Source organism: Gobio gobio (genome assembly GCF_949357685.1).
Source record: "Gobio gobio genome assembly, chromosome: 18".
NCBI classification, from domain to species: domain Eukaryota; kingdom Metazoa; phylum Chordata; class Actinopteri; order Cypriniformes; family Gobionidae; genus Gobio; species Gobio gobio.
Genome location: NC_137111.1, coordinates 32,370,204 through 32,393,594, shown reverse-complemented (window position 1 = coordinate 32,393,594; position 23,391 = coordinate 32,370,204). Strand labels below are relative to the sequence as shown.

General features: G+C 35.8%; 2 protein-coding genes across 7 annotated transcripts in view; both read left to right on the top strand.

Annotated features, from left to right (window-relative positions):
- The first annotated feature begins 233 nt into the window (after positions 1 to 233).
- Positions 234 to 13,248, top strand: pik3ap1 (phosphoinositide-3-kinase adaptor protein 1). 4 transcript variants are annotated; one of them, XM_079843684.1, is made up of 17 exons: positions 234 to 278; positions 1,607 to 2,020; positions 2,596 to 2,819; positions 3,506 to 3,650; positions 3,827 to 3,969; positions 5,362 to 5,491; positions 5,670 to 5,866; positions 6,196 to 6,355; positions 6,547 to 6,612; positions 7,006 to 7,281; positions 7,470 to 7,532; positions 7,643 to 7,845; positions 7,931 to 7,991; positions 8,668 to 8,835; positions 10,526 to 10,599; positions 11,221 to 11,321; positions 12,297 to 13,248. In XM_079843684.1, the coding sequence occupies exons 2-17, from the start codon at positions 1,627 to 1,629 to the stop codon at positions 12,406 to 12,408; spliced, it is 2,517 nt and encodes an 838-aa protein (XP_079699810.1). In that variant the 5' UTR covers positions 234 to 278; positions 1,607 to 1,626; the 3' UTR covers positions 12,409 to 13,248. The 4 variants fall into 4 exon arrangements, with proteins under 4 accessions (XP_079699810.1, XP_079699811.1, XP_079699809.1 ...); XM_079843685.1 differs by having other exon boundaries at positions 251 to 459; positions 7,700 to 7,845; XM_079843683.1 differs by having other exon boundaries at positions 251 to 459.
- A 2,504-nt stretch (positions 13,249 to 15,752) lies between these two features.
- The window catches only part of sorbs1 (sorbin and SH3 domain containing 1), a 61,190-nt gene continuing 53,551 nt past the window's right edge, over positions 15,753 to 23,391 (top strand). For 2 of the 3 annotated variants that reach the window (XM_079843447.1, XM_079843444.1), the window contains exon 1: positions 15,753 to 15,872. The gene's annotated coding sequence lies outside the window, so the exon portion shown is untranslated. The remainder of the gene's footprint in view (positions 15,873 to 23,391) is intronic. The other variant, XM_079843448.1, reaches the window with a different exon arrangement.

Here is a 23,391-nt window from a genome sequence, read left to right as displayed (position 1 = left end):
GAGATGTAATCATGGTATTTTGTGTGGATGTCAACTTAAATATGTTGAAACTATATGCTGTGCACAAGTTTTATGAATGGTCTGGCTTTTAAATATTGGCTAAACAGTGAAGTTTTACTTAACTTCTGCATTTAACTTGACTGGGAAATTTTCTTACTGTTTTATAGTCACAACAGCCTACAGCATCTCTGTCTGTGTGAGCTGAGGCAGTTGCAGAGTATTTTAGGAAGTGACGCCACCGCCCACCATCAGGAAATGGACTGTTTCTTTTAGTAGATGTAAGTCATGGGCTGAATGCATATCGGTCATGTACCGCAGTCAAATACAAAACGTATTTTGATCCGAAGGCATAGACAGAGAACGCAGTGGAAAGCCGCTGTGGGAAGGTGCAGACACTGTATAGTCCCCGAAACAAGGCAGTGTTTATTACAACCCCGGAGTCTTATCACAAGAAGCAACGTAAGTCATTTTTAAATAAAGATCTCATTTATTGACATTAAAATGTTACACCTGAACAAATAACCTGAAGACCAAACTAAGTAGATATAAGAATTGTAGTTTTTAATTAATTTCTGAATTTGAATTGATTATTTGAATAGATTTGCCTGAAGATTTTCTTAATATCTTGTTTTAATTTGTTAAATATGCAATGTAAGCAGTGTTGATGCAAAATAATAGTTTTGGTGAAAGCAACAAGGAAGTTGAATAAGAAATCTTCCTGTAGTTGTGTTTTAACATTAAATTTTAGGAATCAGCTTTGTGGGGGGGAAAATATTGTTATAATAATTATACATATAATATAAAGTTGCTTAATCGCATTTCCTTTTCTGTATATATCTATCTGAAGTGTGTGCTCAAACTCAATGCAAATTCAGAGTCTACAGTAACTAATGGTGTGGAAAACCTAAAGAAGTTTCCTGAGAAAGTCTATGAAAATGAATGGATCTCTGATTACATTACAAGCAAGACAGACACACAGATATGTAGATAGTTTCACATATTTGTATGTTATTTGTTGATCATTTGATTGCCTAAGGTAATGCCGATGTCGTAGTGGAGGATCCTGCTGACTTTGCTCTTATTTAATTGCCAGATTCATAGAATTCCTCTGGGAAATTCGGCATTCATGTCATGTCTTTTAAATTTCACATTAATCTGTACACACTATGTCAGAGTGCTATTTATAGAGCATTTTTAGGAGACAAAAGATGACTAACTCCATTGCTGATGTATTTTTGGTTGACAAAACCAACTTCTTTCTCAATCACCATATGACAAAAAAGTGTCTAGCTCAACGTGTAGCCTCCAACTTGCCAAGAGTTCAGTTCTTCACTAATTAATTAATCAGCAAATAAACCAGTTGTTTGAAGTGTGCTTTGTTTCACTGCTATATTATTATATTTTAGGATTGAAACAATGAAAAAATATCAGTTCTGGTGGCATACCACTGGTTTAGATTTGAAAGCAAACATGGTAAATTTAAATGAAACCGTTTCTTTCACATAGCTTTTATTTGTAGTTGATTAACCATTAATTGTTTAAAATTCTTCTGAATTCCCCTTATTTAAACTCATTTATGTGCATTTTTTTATCCATTGTTTTACAGAAAAACCTGGATACTCCACCATGTGTGAGGTGTTAATCGTTTATACCAGTGAGGCCAGCGAATGGGCCGAGTATCTACAGCAAATCTTGGCCACATCATGTAACTTTCTGGAGGGATCTGTCATTCTGTATGATGTTAATGAACAGATTGGGATGAAAGATTATCAGCTGTTTGGCTCCAGCAAGTGCATCATGCTTTTGCTGTCTACTGCGTTCTTGGACATGCAGCATGACCCAGACGTGCAGGACACTTTCCGGAATCTTCTTCGGCCTCCTCACAAAATTGTTGCCTTTTTGTGTGGTGTATCAGAAGTGTCAGAAGACTATTTTGAACACTGGGAACATTGGAAAAAGCTCAGTTCAGACGACGAACCATCAGTATATGTGTCTACTGTCCTTGAGTGCATTTATGATGGTATGTATTCTTCTCTCATTCGGCATAAGAACATATTAATACTTGCACTTTTGTTCACCTCTAACAGCAACACCAAAAACAATACAAAGATGGCCTAAAAAGATCATGTGTTTGTATTCTGTATAACTGTAATTTTTAAATATTAGATTTATATTTGTGTATGTACGTAGGATTTATGTATATTTTAATATTATATGTTTATATAATTCTTTTCTAATAAATCTATATTTTAATATGATGCAAAATCTTACTTGACATAGAGAAGTTGGCTTGTTTCTGCCACAGAATAAAATATACAAAATTTATTTGCGACTTTTTATTTCACCAACCGGACTAAATCGCAATTGTGAGATATAAGCTCGTAAATGTAAGAGTAAGAATTGTTAGATAAATCGCAATGAACTTCTTTTTATTCCGTTGCAGAAATAAGCGTCCATAGGTCTGTGGTTTATTTTATTTTATTTTATTTTATTATTTATTTATCAAAAAAATTTGCATGGTGGTTCATAATTAATCTTACTAAACATGAAGAGGTTGATCTGACGTAAAATTTGATATATCATATTTCATTCTAGAACCCGTTCTAGATCTTTGCCAGAATACATATGAAATTGAGCTTGAAGAACGCATGGATGAGTTCACAATATCTGAAATTCCTGAGACTGTAACTTTTCCTGATGCGGAACAGCATCAGATGAATGGGGATGATGTTTGTCCCACTGAACAGACTTCAAATGTCGCTGAGCCACAAGATGACCAAATTTGCCTCACCGTCCAACCAGACAGAATACTGTGTGGGGTAAGTACATGACACATGAATGCACGCAGAGCCTAAATATAAACCTATTCTAATAATATTTAGTTGTTAATGTCAGCAAGAAGCTCACATGGTTTGAGATCACACTTTTTGTGCTTTCAAATTAGACAGGAAGTCAGTTTTATATGGGCCCCTATCTAAGAAGCTTGATTTTGATGATTTGAGCCACAATCTAGTTCAGTGACATGATGAAATAAGGATTATGCATCCGCCATGAGTGATAATATGTCTAAGACAACGGCTGCCCTTGCTGTTCTTTTTAAATTGCGTATTATTTTCCAGTGAATGAAGTCGTCCTCTTCACAGCCTACACAGTTTGTTCCTGTCCGTAGGGTGTATTTAACTAATCATTTAAATACTCTTTGTACTTTTAAATAAATCTATTTGATTATGTGGGAACATAATGAATCAAATTATGCCTAATTTAATTTAATGGCTAAAAAGACATTTTTATACATTATGCCTCATGGTGTGGACATTTAAACATTGTAAACTATACTACTGTATTTTTGACATCTGTGAAAGCTACAGCTTCAGCATTTCAGTCAAAAGCATTTGCTGACATTTGCAAAAGCACCAACAATCATCAGCTTGTGTTACTCTGTGTCATTTACTGTATTTAACATGTGGTCTCATGACTTTCTCACCATTTGTTTGTTCCCATAAAGAATCGTGTGAATATTTATATAATCATGGTAAAGAAATTTGTGGATGAGGGTGGCCTGGAGGTGGAGTTTCACTCTCAGCACTCAACACCGCAGAGGATGCCTGGGACTCTTGTAAATGAGTGTATTGTTACTGTACCGTCACCTGGTAAGACAAAAACACAGAAAGAGGAACTTTTCATATCAGTTCCTCCATGCTTTTTCACTTTCAACTGAATTTACATATTGTTTCCTGTTAATGTGCTCATTTATTATAAGAGAAGCTTTGTCTTTGAGGCTTTGTCAAAAGTTGTTTTCTGCACAATTTTTTCTTCTTTCTCTTAGAAATGCCAGCTGGGAAAGTCTCACTGACTCTTTATAATAATGAGTCTGTGGTCTGTTCAACAACAGTAACATATTTCACAGAAATGGAGGAAATTTGCAGGTATCTAGAGAAAGCAACGGATCCAATGCAGTTCATGTGTCAGGTAATGAAGAAACTGAAAAGCTGTTAAAACAGAAAAAGGCTTTATACCAATAAAAGAGTGTAATAATGGAGTTAACTCATGTCATGTTTGGTTCTATAGCACTTTTCACAACGTGTCATTTCAAAGTTGCTTCATAGAAATGTAATTATATAATTATAAAAGAATACATATTGTTAAAAGTGCTATACAAATAAACATGACTTCACATGATATAGAATTCCTTATTATATCACACACACACACACACACACACACACACACACACACACACACACACATGTTGGGTTTTCATGTTTTATGGGGACTTTCCATAGGCGTAATGGTTTTTATACCGTACATACCGTATATTCTATCCCCCTACACTACCCCTGCCCCTAAACCTATATTTTTACATTTTCAAAAAACATCACTTAGTCTGATTTATATGATGTTTTCCTCATGGGGACCTAAAAATGTCCCCATAAGGACGAGGATTTTGGATATTGCCATCTTTGTATGTAGGGATTACCAGTCCCCACACACACACACACACACGTTTGTTTTTGTGAAATGTGAAGACATTCCATAGGCGTAATGGTTTTTATACCGTACAAACCGTATTTTCTATCCCCTTACACTGCCCCTAAACCTAAACCTAGCCCTCACAGGAGACTGTGCAGTTCACTTTCTGTGAAAAAATACTTGTTCTGTATGATTTATAAGCATTTTGAAAAGTGAGGACATGGGGAACGTCCTCATATTTCACCCTCTTTTTGTAATACCTATGTCATACCCATGTCATTATACACATTTGTGTCCTGATATTTCACGAAAACATGCCCACACACACACACACACACACACACACACACACACACACACACACACACACACACACACACACACACACACACACACACACACACACACACACACACACACACACACACACACACACACACACACACACACACACACACACACACACACACACACACACATATTATATAAACAAAAACTTGTTAGATGTGATTAATCACCCTTTAATCATGAAACTAATATAGTATAAAAAATATATTTTTTAATTGCCACATAACCACATATACATACATACATGCACACACACACACACACACACACACACACACACACACACATATATATATATATATATATATATATATATATATATATATATATATATATATATATATATATATATATATATTAGTTTGTGTGAGGCAACAGGAGCAGAAGTAAACATTTCAAATCAACATAAACATTGCATCATCATCCACTTATTGTAAACATGCAGACTGTAATGTTCACCTTTTTAAAAAATATAGTTACAGAAAAGGACCTTTCATTTATAGACTAATATTGAGCTGATTTTAAAAAAAAATCATTTTTCAGGCATTTGATATCACATCAAAGGTGCCTGAGTCATTGGATGATTTGCTCACGGACTCTCTGGAAGAACGCATGCCTCTAAATGGATTACAAGTGTTTGGAATTAGTCAAATTGCAGATAACACAGAAGCAAGTAGGTGGTTTCATTCAAAAGTACATGCTTGTGATATATTTATAAAAGTCTAGCTTATGATTAATATCGTTAATGGTGGTAGATAAAAAAGTGGTGTGGATGGTTATTTTTTTTAAAGACAGGAAACATTGACATTCTATTGAACAATAATAATAAGAAGAGATCTCTTTATTTTCAGATCACCGTGATGTGGAACTCCCAACACTGCTTCACTTCTCTGCCAAATATGGCTTAAAAAAATTAACGTCTTTGTTAATGCGGAGTCCCGGAGCCTTGCAGGCCTACAGTGTGATGAACAAAGATGGGGATTACCCTAACAAACTGGCAGAGAAAAGAGGCTTCTCTGATTTAAGAAAGTTCATGGATGCATATGTTGTGAGTTTGTTGCGTAAATACTCTCAATGATTTTGTAACTGACAACAAATTGTAGTAAACTCAGTCAGCCATCATTTCCTGAAATGCTATGACACGCATATTTATTAATGCCTGTATAACTAAATATCATTGCTTTGAAAAGTTATATGAGCAATTTAATTGCACAGAATATTGGTAATGGAAGTGCAATAATGTAATAATGTTATTTAGGCTCTGTTAATGATCAGCATACATTTGTACAGTAGTATTTCTTATTTCCTTAATTTCAATATAGCAGTGATCATGCTAATTATTTATGTAAACTTTCTTTGTTTCATAAAACCAAACAGGAGACAGTAGATTTGGTGAAGACCCACATGGAGGAATCTCAGAACAACCCTGGCGAGGAGGATGTCTATGAGGATATGTTGACAGCTTCCCAAAATTTCATCTCAAATTTCGACAATGAGGATATTTACGAGTCTATGATTAAACTGAATCCTGAGATTGGTTTGTACATTCTTTCAAAACTCAAGTATATCTTTTTCTTACACCAAATGGTCATTACTGAATGAAGTTGAAGCATTTCTATTATTTTTTTTGAGGTATATTTTAGTTTTATAGGTTAACCTATAAATATATGATAATGAAGTTACAATTGTACAAAAAGACATGTTTTATAGGCCTATCTGTTTCTACAGATGATGACTTGGAAAGTGTTTTGGAGGACACCAGCACGGAGACAATGCTGAGAAAGTTTTTTGAAGGTACATCAATGTGAAACAACAGACATGAAATAAATGATTGTTGTGACTGTGACTTTTGTCCCTTTTTTCCCCAGTCTGATAACAACACTCTTCAGCTATCTGTCTTTACCCATTAAGTTCAACATTTTTATAAAAGCTTACAGTATTGTCCACATATTTGTAATGCAACACATAGGGAAATAGATCAATTAGCTAAGAAAGCTTATCTTATTCTGCTAGTATGTACATGTGAACCTGCGATCTCTGCCACAGGATGTAGCATGGGTGCATACTGTGAAAACAGTGCAGCTTGCTAATATATGGCATTTATTCAAATGTAAGCTAGTAGTATATTATATTTTGCAGATATCTTGCAGTCAAATAATATGAATTCTTGAACTCGTTTTCATTTAGCACAACCTGACAAGCATTTGCAATCCTTGCAACATAATTCAACCAATGGTGGAATCCCTGACATGGATGATGATGATTATCATGACATGGGCCTTAATGTGGAAATCTATGGTGATGTAGAAGAGGAGGACCCGTATAACCCGTGCTGCCCTGAGCAAATTTATGACACAGTGGAGGAACATTCCAGCCCTGAAGTGATCAATCGCCCACCTGCACCGATTCCACGGCCAGCCAACCTGCCAGAGCCTGAAGAGAACACAACCTACATTTCCAAAGGTGAGAAACCAAAAGTTCATAACGGTTCTGGACATTCTTCAAAATATTTTCTTTTGTGTTCAGCAGAAGAAACAATGCATACAGGTTTGGAATGCATGGGTAGTAAATTACACAATTGTAATTTTTTTCCATTTTCAATTGTCATGCCTTTAATGCATACCTTCACAGTCATTTGACCTGTTTTACAGTGTTTTGTCTCAAGGAACCTGTGTACTCACTCAGCCAAAGGCCTGAAATGGATACCTCTTTAGGTACAGAGTGACAGTGTCTTTCTTGATCCTAATTGCCACCCTTTGTTTTATATGTACAGATTATGGATGCATTCAATTGAAAGTCTTGCTCAATTTATCTATTCTTACAGCACCTGTACGGCTGGTGAGAGACAGAGACATGAGCAGTAACTATGACCCGTTTGCAGGCATGAAGACCCCTGGACAGAGGCAGCTCATTTCTCTGCAGGAGAGGGTGAAGGTGGGAGAGCTGACTGTGGAAGAGGCAGTGCAGGAGTTCAAGGCTTGGCAGTTTGATCAAGACAAAAGATGCCGCTCTCTCCGCTTTCAGCAGGTAATTCACTCCATGATAACAGAACGTTAACAAATTAAATTAGTGTCTCTGAGGTTTTTGTAACCGTCTCTCCATTTACTTCCAGGATAACTTACAAAAATTAAGAGAGAGCATCACCCGACGCTGTAGAGACAAAGGGACAACTGGTAAGGAAACTCAGTATACCTTTCTTTCTACAATATACTACTGTATATTAAATATAGTGGTTAATATGGCGTGCTATTAGAGTGTACAAGAAAAGTTTCAGTATTACTCTTAGGACTCAACAAAAAGTATAAACCAATGACCTGTGCACATTGTAAAAGAGTTTTGGTAACACTTTATTTTGATGGTCCCTTTTGAACATTCTACTGACTTGAAGTAACTTTGCAACTACATGTGAAGTTATTATAACCCAAACCCTACCAGTCTACTAATACTCTACTAACACTCTAATGATAGTAGGTGTAGGTGCAATGTTACTTAGAGAATGTGTTAAAGTGAAAATAAAGTGAAACCAGAGCCCCATCAGTCCATTGTTGTATAAAAATGTAGGATTTTTAACTGTCATGAAGTTACTTCACTGAATGATTTCATCCTATTATAATAATAATGCAACAGAGTTATTTTTATTGTTTTCAACTTAATATTACAAACAAAGTAAATCTATATTAAATGTATAAACTAAATCTATATAAAAAATAAATATATTTTTGTTTCTGGAACATAAAAAAAAAAACATTTATGATGTGGACATTTACAAATATTGTCAAATTTTATGACATTTAGCAAGAATTTAGTATGAAACTAAACTTTTTTCCACATTTCTTTTCCCCCCATTAGAGCTTATGATTACAGCACCGATGCAAACAAACACTCATTGGGGTTCTCAAATAAACGTGAATTGCTCCGTGTACGAGCCCACACCTCGCTCGACTGCCCAACCCCCTCCTGTTAGTAGACCGCTGCAGAGAGGAAGCTGGCAGACAGGAAGCACCTCCAGCACTTCTAGTATGTAAAAAAATAAAAATAACTTTTTTAATCTCGTGCAATAACATCTTCTGAAATAATCCTGACTGTAATAGATTATACGATAAGTTTATAAATTAGATTAACCCTTCTCCACAGCCCTTTCAAAACATTTATTTTGGTAGGATGCTTGATTCTTGTTGTAGGGGAGAGCATGGCACAACTTAACGCTTTTTGACTGTCTCAGTTTGTGTAAATCCACTTGTGGTTCAGAGTATTTATTTTTTCTCACATTAATTTCACACATGTTTGGTACAATTAGGTGGTTTTGTTTCATTAATACAGTGTATACTTTTTTCTTGATTTACCCCGAAAGAATGGAAGTGACATGTGACAACATGCCCCTTAGGTGGGGTACATTGTAACATGACCATATGACAGCTTAAAATGTTATCTGATATAATCAAAAAATATATATACCCAAAAAAATTATACCCAAATATAAACACAAAAAACAGAGATGAAAAAAAAACTTAAGTAAGAAATTTACTTTTGCTATGGTTAAATAAATGTTCAGCAATATCTACCAAAGATTTTTTTAATTTTGGCGCAATTTTTTTCTCTAAGTAATGTTGATATGGCAACTAGTAAATACACTAAGTTTCGTCATCCTGGCATGTGTGGAAAGTTTTAAACCATGCGTGTTACAACTAACCCCGTGTTAGGTTGTGCCCCGCGCTCCCCTACGCTAAAAGAGTTGTCCAAATGTTCATGTTTTTTGGACATGTAGCATCAGTGCAATGGTATTTTTTAAAAGTGCCTTGGAGTGTGATACCATGGTGCACTTAAGTAATTTCAGTAAAAAATCTACGTAATGTTCGCACACTGATATGACTGCTCCAGAAAAGTATTTATTTCAATGCTTTGACCCTCAGGTCTTCGTCAGGCACAACAAAACTAAGGTAAAACTCTTTATAGACAACAGGTAATTAAGTGCACACTCAATCATGTGTACAAGTTTCCCACAAGAGGAGAAACTCCGAAATCGCCCCCTAAACACTCATTCATTATTTCCTACATTAGTCCACTAATATAGTGAATGAAATCCAGTGCGTAAAGTCAGACAGCCGTTTAGTGTACATCGTCTGTACACTCTTTATTGCGGTGCAATGTGGGATAGAATGAGTGCACTCAATAACGTCCACAATGGTTTTGGACACCACTACAAATGGCTGTCGTCTCAAATAATGCCCTATTTGAGGGTATAGGGGGCGATTTCGGATTCAGACAATGTTTTTTGTGCACTTAATTAAGGTGATCACCTGTCGTCTATAAAGAGTTGTACCTTAGGTTTGTGCCTGATGAAGACCTGATGGTCGAAAAGTTGCAATAAATACTTTTTTGGGGTAGTCATATCAGTGTGCGGTCGGACATTACATTTGTTTTTTGCTTCAGTTTGTCTCCTTTGCCCTGCACCTGAGCCCTGTTTGGGTTTGAGGAATGTGCGCACCTCTTTTTTTGTGGTATTTTTGACATTAATTTCAGTCCCAGAGTATATATGAAAATGCTATTGCATTACCATCTCAAACGTTTATTGTACTATGGTACATTTTGGGGAATGTTAGCACATAAAGTCTTCTTAAAACTTAAGAAAACTGTCAAATGTCACTGAACTATGTTTACACGTATGGTGCGTTTCATCAATGTAATTGTAAATGTTTGACTTGTGCAGGTAGTAGCAGCAGTCACAGATTAAGCGTTAAGAGCAATGTTAGCAACAGCAGTGGGATGGATGGTGAATGTGAGGTCAGTTTTTTCCTTTAATCATTTTTTTAAAATTTAGATTATAATGATCATTATTTCTGAATCAGAGACCTATAATGTATACAAATTTGGGATCAGTATGATTTTTGTTTTAAAGAAATTAATACTTACATCAGCAAGAATGAATTAAATTGATCAAAAGTGGCAGGAACCACATTTGTAATGTTACTAAAGATCCTGAAAAAAAGTAGCACAACTGTTTTCAACTGATAATAATAAGAAATGTTTCTTGAGCAGTAAAATCAGATTATTAGAATGATTTCTGAAGGATCATGTGACACTGAAGACTGTAGTAATTGCTGCTGGAATATATATTAAAATAGAAAATTATTTAAAACTGCATTGATATTACTAACTATTTTACTGTATTTTTGATCAAATAAATGCAGCCTTGGTGAGCATAGGAGACTTCTTTCAAAAACATTAAAAAAATGACTTTTGAATGAATATATTGTTTAAAATTGAAAAAAGGTGTTTAGATTGTGTCATAGTAGAGATTTTGCATAAGAATATTTTATTTAAAGGCAAATAATAAATGTAAGAAATTATTACACCTTTATTATTTTTTTTTAATGTTCATATGTCTTTACTCTCATGGTTAAGGAGCCTCCGGACATTCCACTTCCTCCACGGCCTCTCCGGCCTGTAGTAAACTCTGCACCAGAACTCCCTCCACCCCGGGTCCCACCACGTGTAACAGAGAGGTACGTGTTTAAAATGCCTTAGACAATACCATGTAAAACCAACTGCGTTGGAATCAGTAAAGACAGGCATGTTTTCTGTCTCTAATGTGAAATACATTTCTCAAAATTAAAAATAAACTTAACACAGCGAGACGGTGTTATTTTACACAGCGAGACTGGAGGATGTAGAGAGAGAACATGTAAACATTAGGTTTGTGGCTTCAGCTAGTTTTATTTTTGAAAAGTTTCACTGTAAAGCATGTGCCAGATGACTGGATAAAAGTTTGTAGGTGAAGCAAAGATGGTTCATGTATGAAACTCTACACCTCCCCATGTGACAAACCACAGCATCAATCGCAAAACACTCTTAACCACATTGCCGGAGTTTGTGAAGCTTAACTTTCCATCAGTACCTTTATAATATGTACAAGTGTGTATCAGCCTTTAAATCTTGTAAAGATGGAGTGTGGGTTTAGAATGCACTACTTCTTCGCCATCTAATAGACACAAACACCAGCGCGCCTGAGAGGGGGGAAGAACATCTGCACTCTGATGTGGGCTCCACATATCTATGGTACATATCTCCACATATCTATATCATATAACTATGTTGGCCGACACTGGACAAAGTTATCGTCGTCTGAGACAGCAGAGAGTAGCTAGCGCTCTATAGAGCAGTTTGTCCGTTTAGGGCTACTGTAGCAACATGGCGACTCAAAATGGTGACTTTACTGTAAGGGGACCCGCAGTGTATGTAGATAGAAATGCCTCATTCTAAGGTAATTTTAAAAAAAGTGAAAAACAAAAAAGATAATTCTGTAATTGTTTATTATAAATCTATGGAAGCTTGTTTCCACCACAGAATAAAACATTTTAAAAGAAAATTGCGACTTTTTATCTTTTAATTTTTTTTATTCTGTGGCGGAAACAAGCTTCCATACAATTCAGCTTTGCCATCCCATGAATAAATGTTACATTTAACCCACTATCTCTTAGGATTCCAGAGGTGCTAAACGAGCGATATGTATCGAGTCCATCCCGTCCTGCTCCTCAGACGCCTGCACAAAGGTCTATGCCACCTCCACCTATACCGAGACGGACATGGTGATGGTCTGCTTCAACGTGGCTGGATTTTGTTCTGTTCTGACTGTTCACTTTTCTTGTTGAGCCTCTGTAAGTCTCTTCAAGATGGAGGAACGGATACTGGCTGTGTCTGAAACGGAAGACAGCTGCTAGGCTGTCCTGTCAGTCAGTGATCTTACAGAGGATTGTATGAAGGCGTCTCTTAAGGAAGCTGGTTTTCTATTTATATTATTTTTACCAACTGCCGAATCTGCACATAATTGTGCAGTGTATGCAGCAACAAAAATATATATATATACAGTATGCTCAAAAACTATCCAGGTAGCACTCAGGATAATATGCAAACATCAGATTCAGAAGTCTTGAAGCTATCTTATCTTTCATATACTGCCAGGTTTCTGTCATAGCCAATGGATCAGCGTCCTGCGCTCTTTGCATTTGAATCGATCTAGATCTACTTGCAATGCAAACAATCACCTTAATGTATAGGTTTTAAATGATAAATCTTCACCTGAAGATATGCAATCTTGTCTTGTTTGCAATTTAGCTGGTTTTGTACACTCCGAGTCCCATTACTTACAGCAAATACTTTTAATACTTTTGTTATTAGATCGTTTTTCTATTTAAAACTGCATGTTAGTGTTTGTTTTGGCTGTGATCAGTGCATGTGAGATTTAAAGTACCATATTTTAAAAAAATTATTTATTCATTTTCACTGCTGGCTATGATATTCAGCCAAAGAGAAGCAGAGTATTTAAGTGTGAATGCACAGTGTGAAGAGGGCATATATGTGTTTTGTATGTGTATGTGTGTGTGTGTTCATGTTTGTTAAACCACGGCAACAATATTGATTAAAGTCGCAATGAAACAGAAGTTGCAAGAGATCTTTTCTTCCGGGACACCATTTTCAACTGAACATTTTTTATGCACTTTGGCCATTCGTTGACACGACAATGGCATTTTGGGGGCCCTGAAAGGGTTTCAAAGTGCAACGTTTTGAGAACTATGCCTTTTACGTCCTCAAGTAAACAACAAAAACTTTGTGAAAACGGTGATGTCATGCGCATGTGTATTACGTGTTCGCGGCGTGTTTCTTGACAAAGTCGAGTCAATTTTGCAGATCCGTGTGAATGGGGATCGTTTTTACAATGGTGTCACCTATTTTTAGTACATCCGTGTCATGTAAACGCCCTCAAAAAAGAAAAAAATGTAGGGCGTTTGAAAAAAATGTTTTGAGATGTGGGTGTTGCATTGAAAAGTGGAGGCAGATGAGTGTGCGCTTGCATATGCTACATTCACGCCATGTCCTAATTATCGAAATTACAAGATGGCAACATGTGACTTTCTACTCTGAACTGTTATGCAGAATTCTGCTATTCTATAGCAACATCAACAGCAATATGAATCTGCAGCGTCATGTGGTACAAGTCAGAGCTCTCAGAAAGTTTACACGTCTCAGTTTACAAGTTGTAATTACGAGTTCTACTAGGATGTGAATGCCTTTTACGATTTGTAAACTCATAATTATGGTAATTACAATATGCCGTGAATGCTCATATAGGTGGTGTTGAAGGGGATTAAATGATTGGAGAACTTCTACTGTTAATGACATTTTGGTAGGATACATGTTTATTTTAATGGTATGCCAAAAAGTGATCGTCTTATAATCAGGGTCATCTTATATTCGGAACAATACGGTACTGTAGTGGTTTATTTAAAAAAAAGATGAAGAACCTCATGCCACGTAGAGATGTGCTATAAAATGTTCAGAGAAAAAAGAGGGCTTTTCGTACTATAGGATTAGTTGGGAAAGTGCATGATATTCTCGTCTATCCATTAGGGGTGTAATGATACCCTCATGTCACGATACATATCACAATACTGAACTTACGATACCATATACTCAATACTCAATTCAATACTCAAAGACGTGGTAAAAGGTTAACAAAAAATGTACTCTTGCTTAAAAATTAGGTATTATGTTGGGGTGGAAATGAATAGGCTTGGACTTGGTGCTGGTAACCCAATGCACATGACAAAGGTGACACCACAATAAAAATATTCAAAATACAGAATTATTTTAGACTAATATGCTTGCACTGTCACAGACTAGATATACAGTCAAACCAAAAATTAGTCAGACACCAGATATAATTTTTTACTAGTGGGTGCAGGACACTATAGTTAATTTATGGAAGTGAGGATAGCAAAATAAAGTAAACTGCCACATATTATACACACAAATTCTTCATACAGTGGATGACTACCAGTAAAAATTGATAAAAATGTGGGACTAAAATTATTCAGACACTGACCATGTTTTGACCTGACCAAAGTGTTTTTTCTTTCATTGCTAATGTGACCTTTTACACCACAGACTGAACAAAGTTAAGTATTGATTGACCTAAAATGGTATTATCTAATTGTGTACTTAAATTGAACAGCTGATTGGTTGATTGTAATCCATTCCATACCTTTCTATCGAGTTCTTGTCATATTTTGTTACCATTTTCTAAACTATAGCGAATAAACTGTGATAATATGAGAAAATGTTGAAGGTGTCTGAATACATTTTGGTTTTAATGTATTTAAAATAATGTAGGCCACTTTTTACTGGAAAATAAGACATTTGGCGCATTATCAGGACCCACAAATACTCCCCCATTGCATTATTATACATTATATTCAACAATATAGTTATGTAGTTCTGACGCTTTTTTTCCTCTAACAGTAATTACAATTTTTGGTGAACTATACACAATATATATTGTAACTATCCACGATACATATAGCATTTTTTTATTGCGATTACATTGTGACACGATGTATTGTTACACCCCTACATGGAACACTGTAATAAGGTCCTGCACAATAGTTAACATGAACTTACAATGCTTTTGGCTTATTACATTTCTAAAATCTATTCAAATAAAGTTATGTAGCATCATTAAGAACATGAACTAACTCTAAAAATGGACAAAAGTGTTTTTGTTTTTGTTTTTTTTAATTTGGGCCTATACTTTCGTTTTTGATTTTTAGCTCCTCTGATGTGGTTCTCAACTAGGGGGTTTTGGACCACTAGGGGGCCTCATCAAACTAGGGTGTAGCAAGATGGCTTACAATTATTTAAAATAAGTTTTATTAAAACTTAACTAAAGCTCAAAAACTGAAGTAAGATGAAGATATCTATACTAGTATACTATTTGTTGTTGTAAATAGGAAATATGTCATTTAATTCATTTAGGCTAAATGTATTATTAATTCAAATGTGCAACGTAAATGCGCTTTTATTAAATTATGAGCATGAGTATGAGTTTGATGAAACGTATGTGGCTCAACGGAACGCCCCTTTCCACCCACTCCAGTGATATTGTGATGAGAGCGTGAGAGGCTCCACGCACGGGCGAGCGGCGTGCGGTGACCGTCACTGAATTGTGCAGCGTGCAGCAGCGTTATCAATACGGAAACCTGGACTGCTTCTTTAGAAAGGTGAGTATTACACAACGCATATTCACACATTCACAGTATTTGAATACCTCAGCGATATTTCACATCAAACTAAAACGGAAAGTTTACGTGTTTACTTCGTTTGGATACTATTAGCCTATTTACCCAGGGTTTATTACAGTAAACCGCAGCGGCCATCCATTGCAGACAAATGTGCGGCAACGTGGATTAGTGTTTCAGTTACTTCAGCACTAGAGATATGATATAGCCTAGTGTTAGATTTATGGCTATATTGTAAAGGGTGATACTTTAAATTGCATTCTTACGGAAAAGCTCAGGCGTTTATTAAATGTCAGATGAAGGAGACGGGATGGACATTATTTGTATTCTGCAGGAAAAGAGCTCTGACTTCGGCTGCACTTGACATCCAAATAAGGAATAGGATTGACGGGATATGCGGAGTGAGCAGGACAGTGAAACGAGACTTCACGAGTTCAATCCACTGCACTGTAGATGGTTTGAAAAATTAAACGGGACACAGAAGACAGTTAATCCAGATTTTAGTGCTAGAGTGCAATGATATAACAGCCTGTATTTACGAAGATGAATGTTAGGATGTTGTTTTAATGCAATGCGGTTTATGCGGCAGGCGTATATACAGATGAACAAGGCAGAAGTGGGACAGTTTAGCAGATTAGTGATGAAGCACAACCTTTTTATATTTAAGTCTTTAAGTATATCAAAATAATATTGTATGCAATTGCTAAAGACTTTAGAACACAGTTATGTAGACTACTGCTTTAACTTAGCCTAGTTTCTTAGGTAAATTAGGACAGATCACCAGCATCTAATGTGTTTGGCTGCAGTTTAAATAATACAATAATGCATTTAGAAAAGTTTTCCTTTATGAAAAGTGGCAAAAAGCTTAAGATGGTAACTCTAACTAGCTTTATCAAGGTCTACCCTGGTCAACCTCGGTCTCACCAGCTGGTAGTCCATCATCTCTGACCATAAATGACAAAGGCTGTGTTTCTCAAAAGCATCATAAGCTTAAGATCGTAGAACCATTGGCACCAATGGTGTACAATCAACTTCGGTCACAATACTTTTGAGAAGTGCAGCCCAGCATCGTCCAGCTTGAAAACAGGCTGTTTTTCAGTAATATATTTTGTTAGCTGAATAGCATTTTAAAAATCCCAGTAAAAGTATAATGAAGGTGCTTTTGATTCTTTAGGCTTATGTTTAAGAAGAGCATTCTCAGTTGATGTTCAATTGTGACATTCGTTTGTTCCATATTTATTTATGTAACTCTAACCCTAACTTGCCATAGTAAACTGTTCACCGTACAGGCACAACTATTTAAACTCCCTGGAAGAATTCTTAATAAATGATAATTATTTAAATTGAAGATTTAACTCTTAACTTAAGAAATTCGTAACTGAAGAATTCTTTAAGAAATCGAGTGTTATTCCTTTATTAGTTAACCCGGTGCAATTACCAGATAGGATTTGTTTTTAGAGATTTGGTTAAAAGCCAGATGGATCTTTGTGCAAATACTGTATTTTTAGTTGAAAACACTGTATTACAATATTATATTCTATATAAATTAATTTTAGTGCTAGTGCAAACATTTATGAGCTGTTTTGAACTTTAACTTTTAAACTTAATAACATGCTTTAAAACTATTGGCATTATAGGCCGCTATAATGTCAACATATTTACCTTCTAGTATTGATAAATGTTAAATATATCACCAGCAGGTTTTACTGCAATTGTTAACACCAAAATGTTATAATTTGAAGTAATTTCTGTTCCTTATTGTTATATCATAGTTGTAATTCGATTGAAGCATACTGATATCTCACTCCTTAAAACTCACAGCCTGTGAAAAAATTGTATCTGTGTATATAGATGTTTTAGCTCAACACTTGTGCCAGACATACATGATGTTATCATTGTATTCTGGCACTGGAGGTATATAGTATTTCAGCAAAGAGGAAGTGAACAACATTAAAATCTTAAGCAGGTGAGAGACTGTAACATTTGGGTGAAGTTCCTGCCAGCGTCTTTGGAAGCCGTCTCCTTACAAAGATAATGAATAATTTGTGTTGGGTGCTTAATATTTGATAAGCTTTGTAGAATCATGTTACTGTGTAGTGTGGTGAACAGGCACCAAAAAGATTGGTCGTGAAACACTGTTTAAATTAGTTCTCATTTGAATTGACAAATGAATAGACAAACTATAATACTTTTGACATGGCTGATCTTATATAGGATCATCAGGTTGTTACGTTATACATATTTCAGAATAGATTTATAAGCCATGATACCTCAGGATTTTTTTTAAACAGCTCTGTAAGCACTGATAATGGCATAAAAGTTAGTTTTTTTTGCACGTTAGTCAATGCCTTTTTGTAGCGCTGCAATTACGCCCAGACATGCTTTGACTGCTAATAACATGCCATTATTCCATTTCTCAGTGTCATTTGCTACCACTTCACATTTCACTGCTGTTTCAAACACTTGGTAACCCAAAATTAAGGCTTTATTTTTCTCATTATGCTTTTAGGCACGTTTTTAATTTTGCAAATCACTCAAATTGGATACAAACAGCTCAGAGAGAGGCGTATGACAGCCGATGGAATGAAGCATTGTGCTCTGGTAGGGGAGAGAGGAAGTGCTCTGAGTGGGATTAAAATCGCAGGCTTCCCATTCATTCACTGAGCCCCCGAGTCACATCCATAGGATTGATGGGATTATCATATTAATAGTATCCCCTATTTTTTTAAACAAGTGGTTATAAGTACGTTGGCCATTATGAAGTCATGTGTTATGTTGTCTTTGTCAGAGACAGATGAAGTTAATTGGCTGTAAAAATTCTTAGCAAGTGTATGTAGATTTGAGCTCTGTGATATTTGGTTCTATTTTACAACTGGTATACATTTACAACTACTTCAACACATATTCATATTCAGTGTCCAGTAATAGATAAAGCTTTTTTATTGAGTTACCATTAAAAACAGAGCATCTATTCTGCATTATACAATAATTCATCCAGCCCTTAAACTTGATTGGTTGAGCAGCATTTCAGAAGCATTGATATAGTCCAACAGTGCTGGGACTTTTCACTGTTCGCATTTCGCATGTAGATACAGCCTTAATTGCATGTTAAAATTTTATAATAACTTTAAGTAATAAATCATTGACAAAAATTATGCTTAACAGATCATTATATTCACAAAGCTAGAAATATGAGCCTGTTATTGTTTTCTAATGAACTAATCATTACATAATGATTAATATATCATAATTTAATGTAATGCTTACAAATGTAATTAAACTTTAAATTTATACACTCTAAAAAGTGCTGGGTTAAAAACAGCCCAAGTTGGGTTGGAAATGGACAAACCCAGCAAGTGAGTTGTTTTAACCCAGCATTTGGGTTGTTTTAACCCAGCGATTGGGTTGTTTCAAGCAAACATTTAACCCCACCGCTGGGTTAAAACTACCCATTTACTGGGTTAAAACAACCCAATTGCTGGGTTTATCCATTTTCAACCCAACTTGGGTTGTTTTTAACCCAGCCTTTTTTAGAGTGATCATGCAAAAATACAAGTGAATTTGACAGATGATTAACAATGATTTAAGCTGCTGTCCGTAACTTTTTTTTTGTGTTCAAGATTTACAAAAATTATATAATGAGAATGTACAACATGAATCCATTTTCCAAACCGTGTTTTTGTCTTACCCTGAATCATTATGGTACACTTATGATAAGTGTTTATATTGGGACTATTTCAGGCCAGACTGGTAGGAACCGCCGTGGAGGAGCACAGTCCCTGCATGACTCGCCATAGACATAAACAGAGAGAAGTAGCTCCGGCTGCAATATTCTTTTGCAAGACGCATGCAGTTCTGTTTATTAACCGCTAGAGCGCAAAAAGTTACGGACTGCAGCTTTAAAAGAATAATTAATAAATCAACAAACATTATATAATGCTCAGATCACTAGTTAATATATTCAAATAGCTATGAGATAAAATGCTTGATAACGTTTAAATAAACGTATTAAACATGATATAATGGTTAACAGATCATTGTTTAATGTAAATAAAATAACGAGCTGACTTGTTTTCTTGATTTATCAACAATTTCCTCGCTCGCTGTGGCACTCATTTTCCACTTATCACTCCACACCGGTTCTGTTACTGAAGAATCCAACATGAGACAACGATATGGCGCAACAAAACATGATACTGTTACATTATTGGCTGTTAGCGGCAACCTCCCACAGTTTCTCTTGAATCCAATACAGAAGTGACTTAAACTGCAATTCCTTGACTGGCCGCTAGGGACAGGCTCCAGAAGGGAGCAGAATCTCATTGAGCCCCATGTTAAAATGCCCAACTTTACAGCAGAAAAACACGTTTACAGCCTGGTACAAATTGTGTTTTTGGTCTATACGGCTAATTTTGCCCTTCATGACAATTGTGAGGGGGGTGAATTTTTTTATAAATCATTAATTTACATTATATAAAACTTTAAAGTCCTGCATAATTAAGGGCGTGGCCACTTTGAGTGACAGGTGGATAGCGATTTATCTGCTGTCTGTTCATCGCGTCACCTCAGCTCCATCCACGTCCCGCCTCTTTGCCCATTTTCTATTATCCGCAAGTGACGCGCTGACAAGATGGCAGCGGCCAGCTCGTCCCTACTTTGCGCTTCAAAACAGCTCTTTTAGAATCCTATGGGTGACGTCACGGACACTACGTCCATATTTTTTTACAGTCTATGGTCACTCCTTACGTTGCTAGGTTACCACAGAGTGAGTGCCTTTGTTCATGCAACCAAACTTGCTTCGCAACCTCTGGTTTCTTCCGATGAAGAATTTTTTTTTTCATCGAACTCATTTTTTACTGATATCGATTAAGTGTCTATCGCTATACATATCGTTATCGTTTTATTGCCCAGCCCTAATATTACCTAAAATTGTTTAATAATTAGTAATTTTAAGCTCTTCACTCTCTATTCATGTTAACATATTATTCATTAACTCAAAACCAGTCTGTAAAGGTCTTCATTTACTCTTCGTTAGTTGAGGTGTGTATGCAGACTTCTAATATTTACACATCTTTAGAATTCATTTATTAACTATTTGTTCATGTTTTTGCAGTACCCAAAGTATCTAAAGTTAAAACTATTCATCATTTGTAAATGTTAATAAATGTTTACTATTACATTTAGTACTTTTTAGTACATTTAGTACCTTACTATGTTTTAGTAAACATTAACAAGCGCATTTTTATATTTCTATTTGAATATATATTAACCAATGATCCATTAAGCATTACATAATGATTTATTAATGAAAGTTATGTTACCTCCTTTTAAGTTTTACAAGAAAATTATTTAAAATTGTGAAAATTAAATGTTTATTTGGTAAGTCAAGTAATTCTTTCTGCAAGTTATATTGTTCTGTCAGTAGGTGACGACAAGTGACTTCGAATTGTTCGAAAACGCTGAGTCATTGAATCATTCACTCAGCCGATTTGTTAAAAAAACGTATTCATCCTAGAACGAAACACTAGTTTTTTGCTTGATGTGGACGTTATCTAAAACGTAGGTAAATATTAACATATTTTTAATTTAACTGTTGTATAAAAGCAATATTACACTTGCAATTGTGCCGTTGGTGTGAATATCTGCATGTTTGTGGTTATGATTGACAATGATTGAGGCGTCTTCAACAGATGACACATAGCATCCATTCCCATCCAAACTGTTTCAATGTTTCGCCATGTTGCTTAGCAACCTTCATCTTACCCCATACTTTCCTTCTACCCCATTGACTGCAGAGTGGCTTTGAGTGGCACTTAAAGTGTGTGCCAGTCTGTATGTTTTGTTAGCGCTACAAATTTCAAGGTCTGTGCACAAAGCAGCACGCTATTGCAAACAAGAAGTTGAACAGACCGTCTCTGCTTCAGATTGTGTTGTGCTGACAGATTTTTCTTTTCACCTCTTGCTGCTTTGACAGATTGTAGACCAGCTGGCTTAAGGTCAGTGTTGGGATGATGTTTGTACGATGAGAGTTTGAATGCATATCATATTTAGAGAGAATGTGACAATGATATGTCAGAGCTTAAACGTAATGCGTTTAATTTATTTGCCATGTAACACATACCTGGAACATGGTGGACCTTCAGATAATGTAATTATATAGTTTTTTTCAGATCGCTGCGAACTGTTCACCTCTCAAGAGAGTGTGAAATCCAAGCGTGTGTGTGAATGTGCATGGCTTGGCTTGCTTTATAAAGGCTGTGTCTGGTGGTGTTGCTCAACACTGAGATTTGGGGTGCTCCATCATTAGGGAAGCACTTGAAATGTCTGGATTATCATAGAGCTGTTTTTAGGTGTGGTTGAATAGTCTACATCCCCTGACAAAATTATCAGGCACCAGCCACATAACTGAGAGGTCTGAAACAGTTGTCTCTGTCTGCATTGCAAGTGGGATGCCTAAAATCTCTCTTGGTTGGAATAATATTGACGAGTTGTTGGCCAGTGAGATTTCCATAGTGCTAAATATCTTCACGGTAGAAAAACAATGTAGAAAAATGGATAATGCCCTGGAACACAAAGTAAGATATTTTTGATGAAATCCAAGAGCTCTCAGGCCCCTCCATAGACAGCATTTTATGAAGCGACGAGAATACTTATTGTGCGCAAAAACAAGGAAAAATAACAACTTTATTCAACAATTTAGTTCTAGCCTGTGTCAGTCTCCTACGCAGTTTCTGTTGTAAATAGTGCAGAAAGTTCCTTAATGTTAACACTGTATAAGCATTTTGCATTGTTCACTCTGTGCATAAAATAAAGCAACTAATGGTTACTGCTACTGTACATACATTTAAGCGACAATGACACTTTTTGCTTTTTTGTCATGTTGATTAATTGAAAAACCCATAAAAATACAAGTGATCCTCTTCTTTGATGCATCCGAAATCGCATGGGGAAAAAACAGTATGTGAAAAAAGAAGCATGTCCAAATTGACAATACTCATAAAAGAGTTGGCAAAATATACCCGGATGAACTATTACTATCAGCTAGATTCTGAAGTGTGCATATGATGGACACTTTACTATCCCATGAGGCCATGGGAGAAGATTTGCGAATGGCAGTGAAGTGATGCAATTGAAGCTGGTAGGTCACATGATAATGACAACATGGCGAATGTAGTACGTCCAGATTATATCCATTATTACGTTCAACATACTTTTTTAGCAAGAGTATGTGATTTCAGACACAGCCCACGTTTTTAATTTCGCGATATCATTTTTTTTCTTGTGTGCATAAAGTAAAAAATGTCAGGGTGATACAACTGTAAAAGCTTAGCTTATTAGATATAAGAATGCACTTATATGTCATTGCCCCCCTAAATGTCACATCCTGAGCTGTTCACTTAGGCGCCAAAATTCAGTATCCCAAATCTCAGTCTGGTCCATTTTTATTTTTATTACCTACAAAATAAATCCCTCATGCCTTATGAGCTTTGTTGGTCATTTG

Coding starts and splice junctions, on each gene's coding strand:
- pik3ap1 (XM_079843684.1), top strand. CDS start 1,627: ATGTGTGAGGTGTTAATCGTTTATACCAGTGAGGCCAGCGAATGGGCC. Junction 2,021..2,595: donor CCTTGAGTGCATTTATGATG/GTATGTATTCTT, acceptor ATTTCATTCTAG/AACCCGTTCTAGATCTTTGC. Junction 5,867..6,195: donor AGTTCATGGATGCATATGTT/GTGAGTTTGTTG, acceptor AAAACCAAACAG/GAGACAGTAGATTTGGTGAA.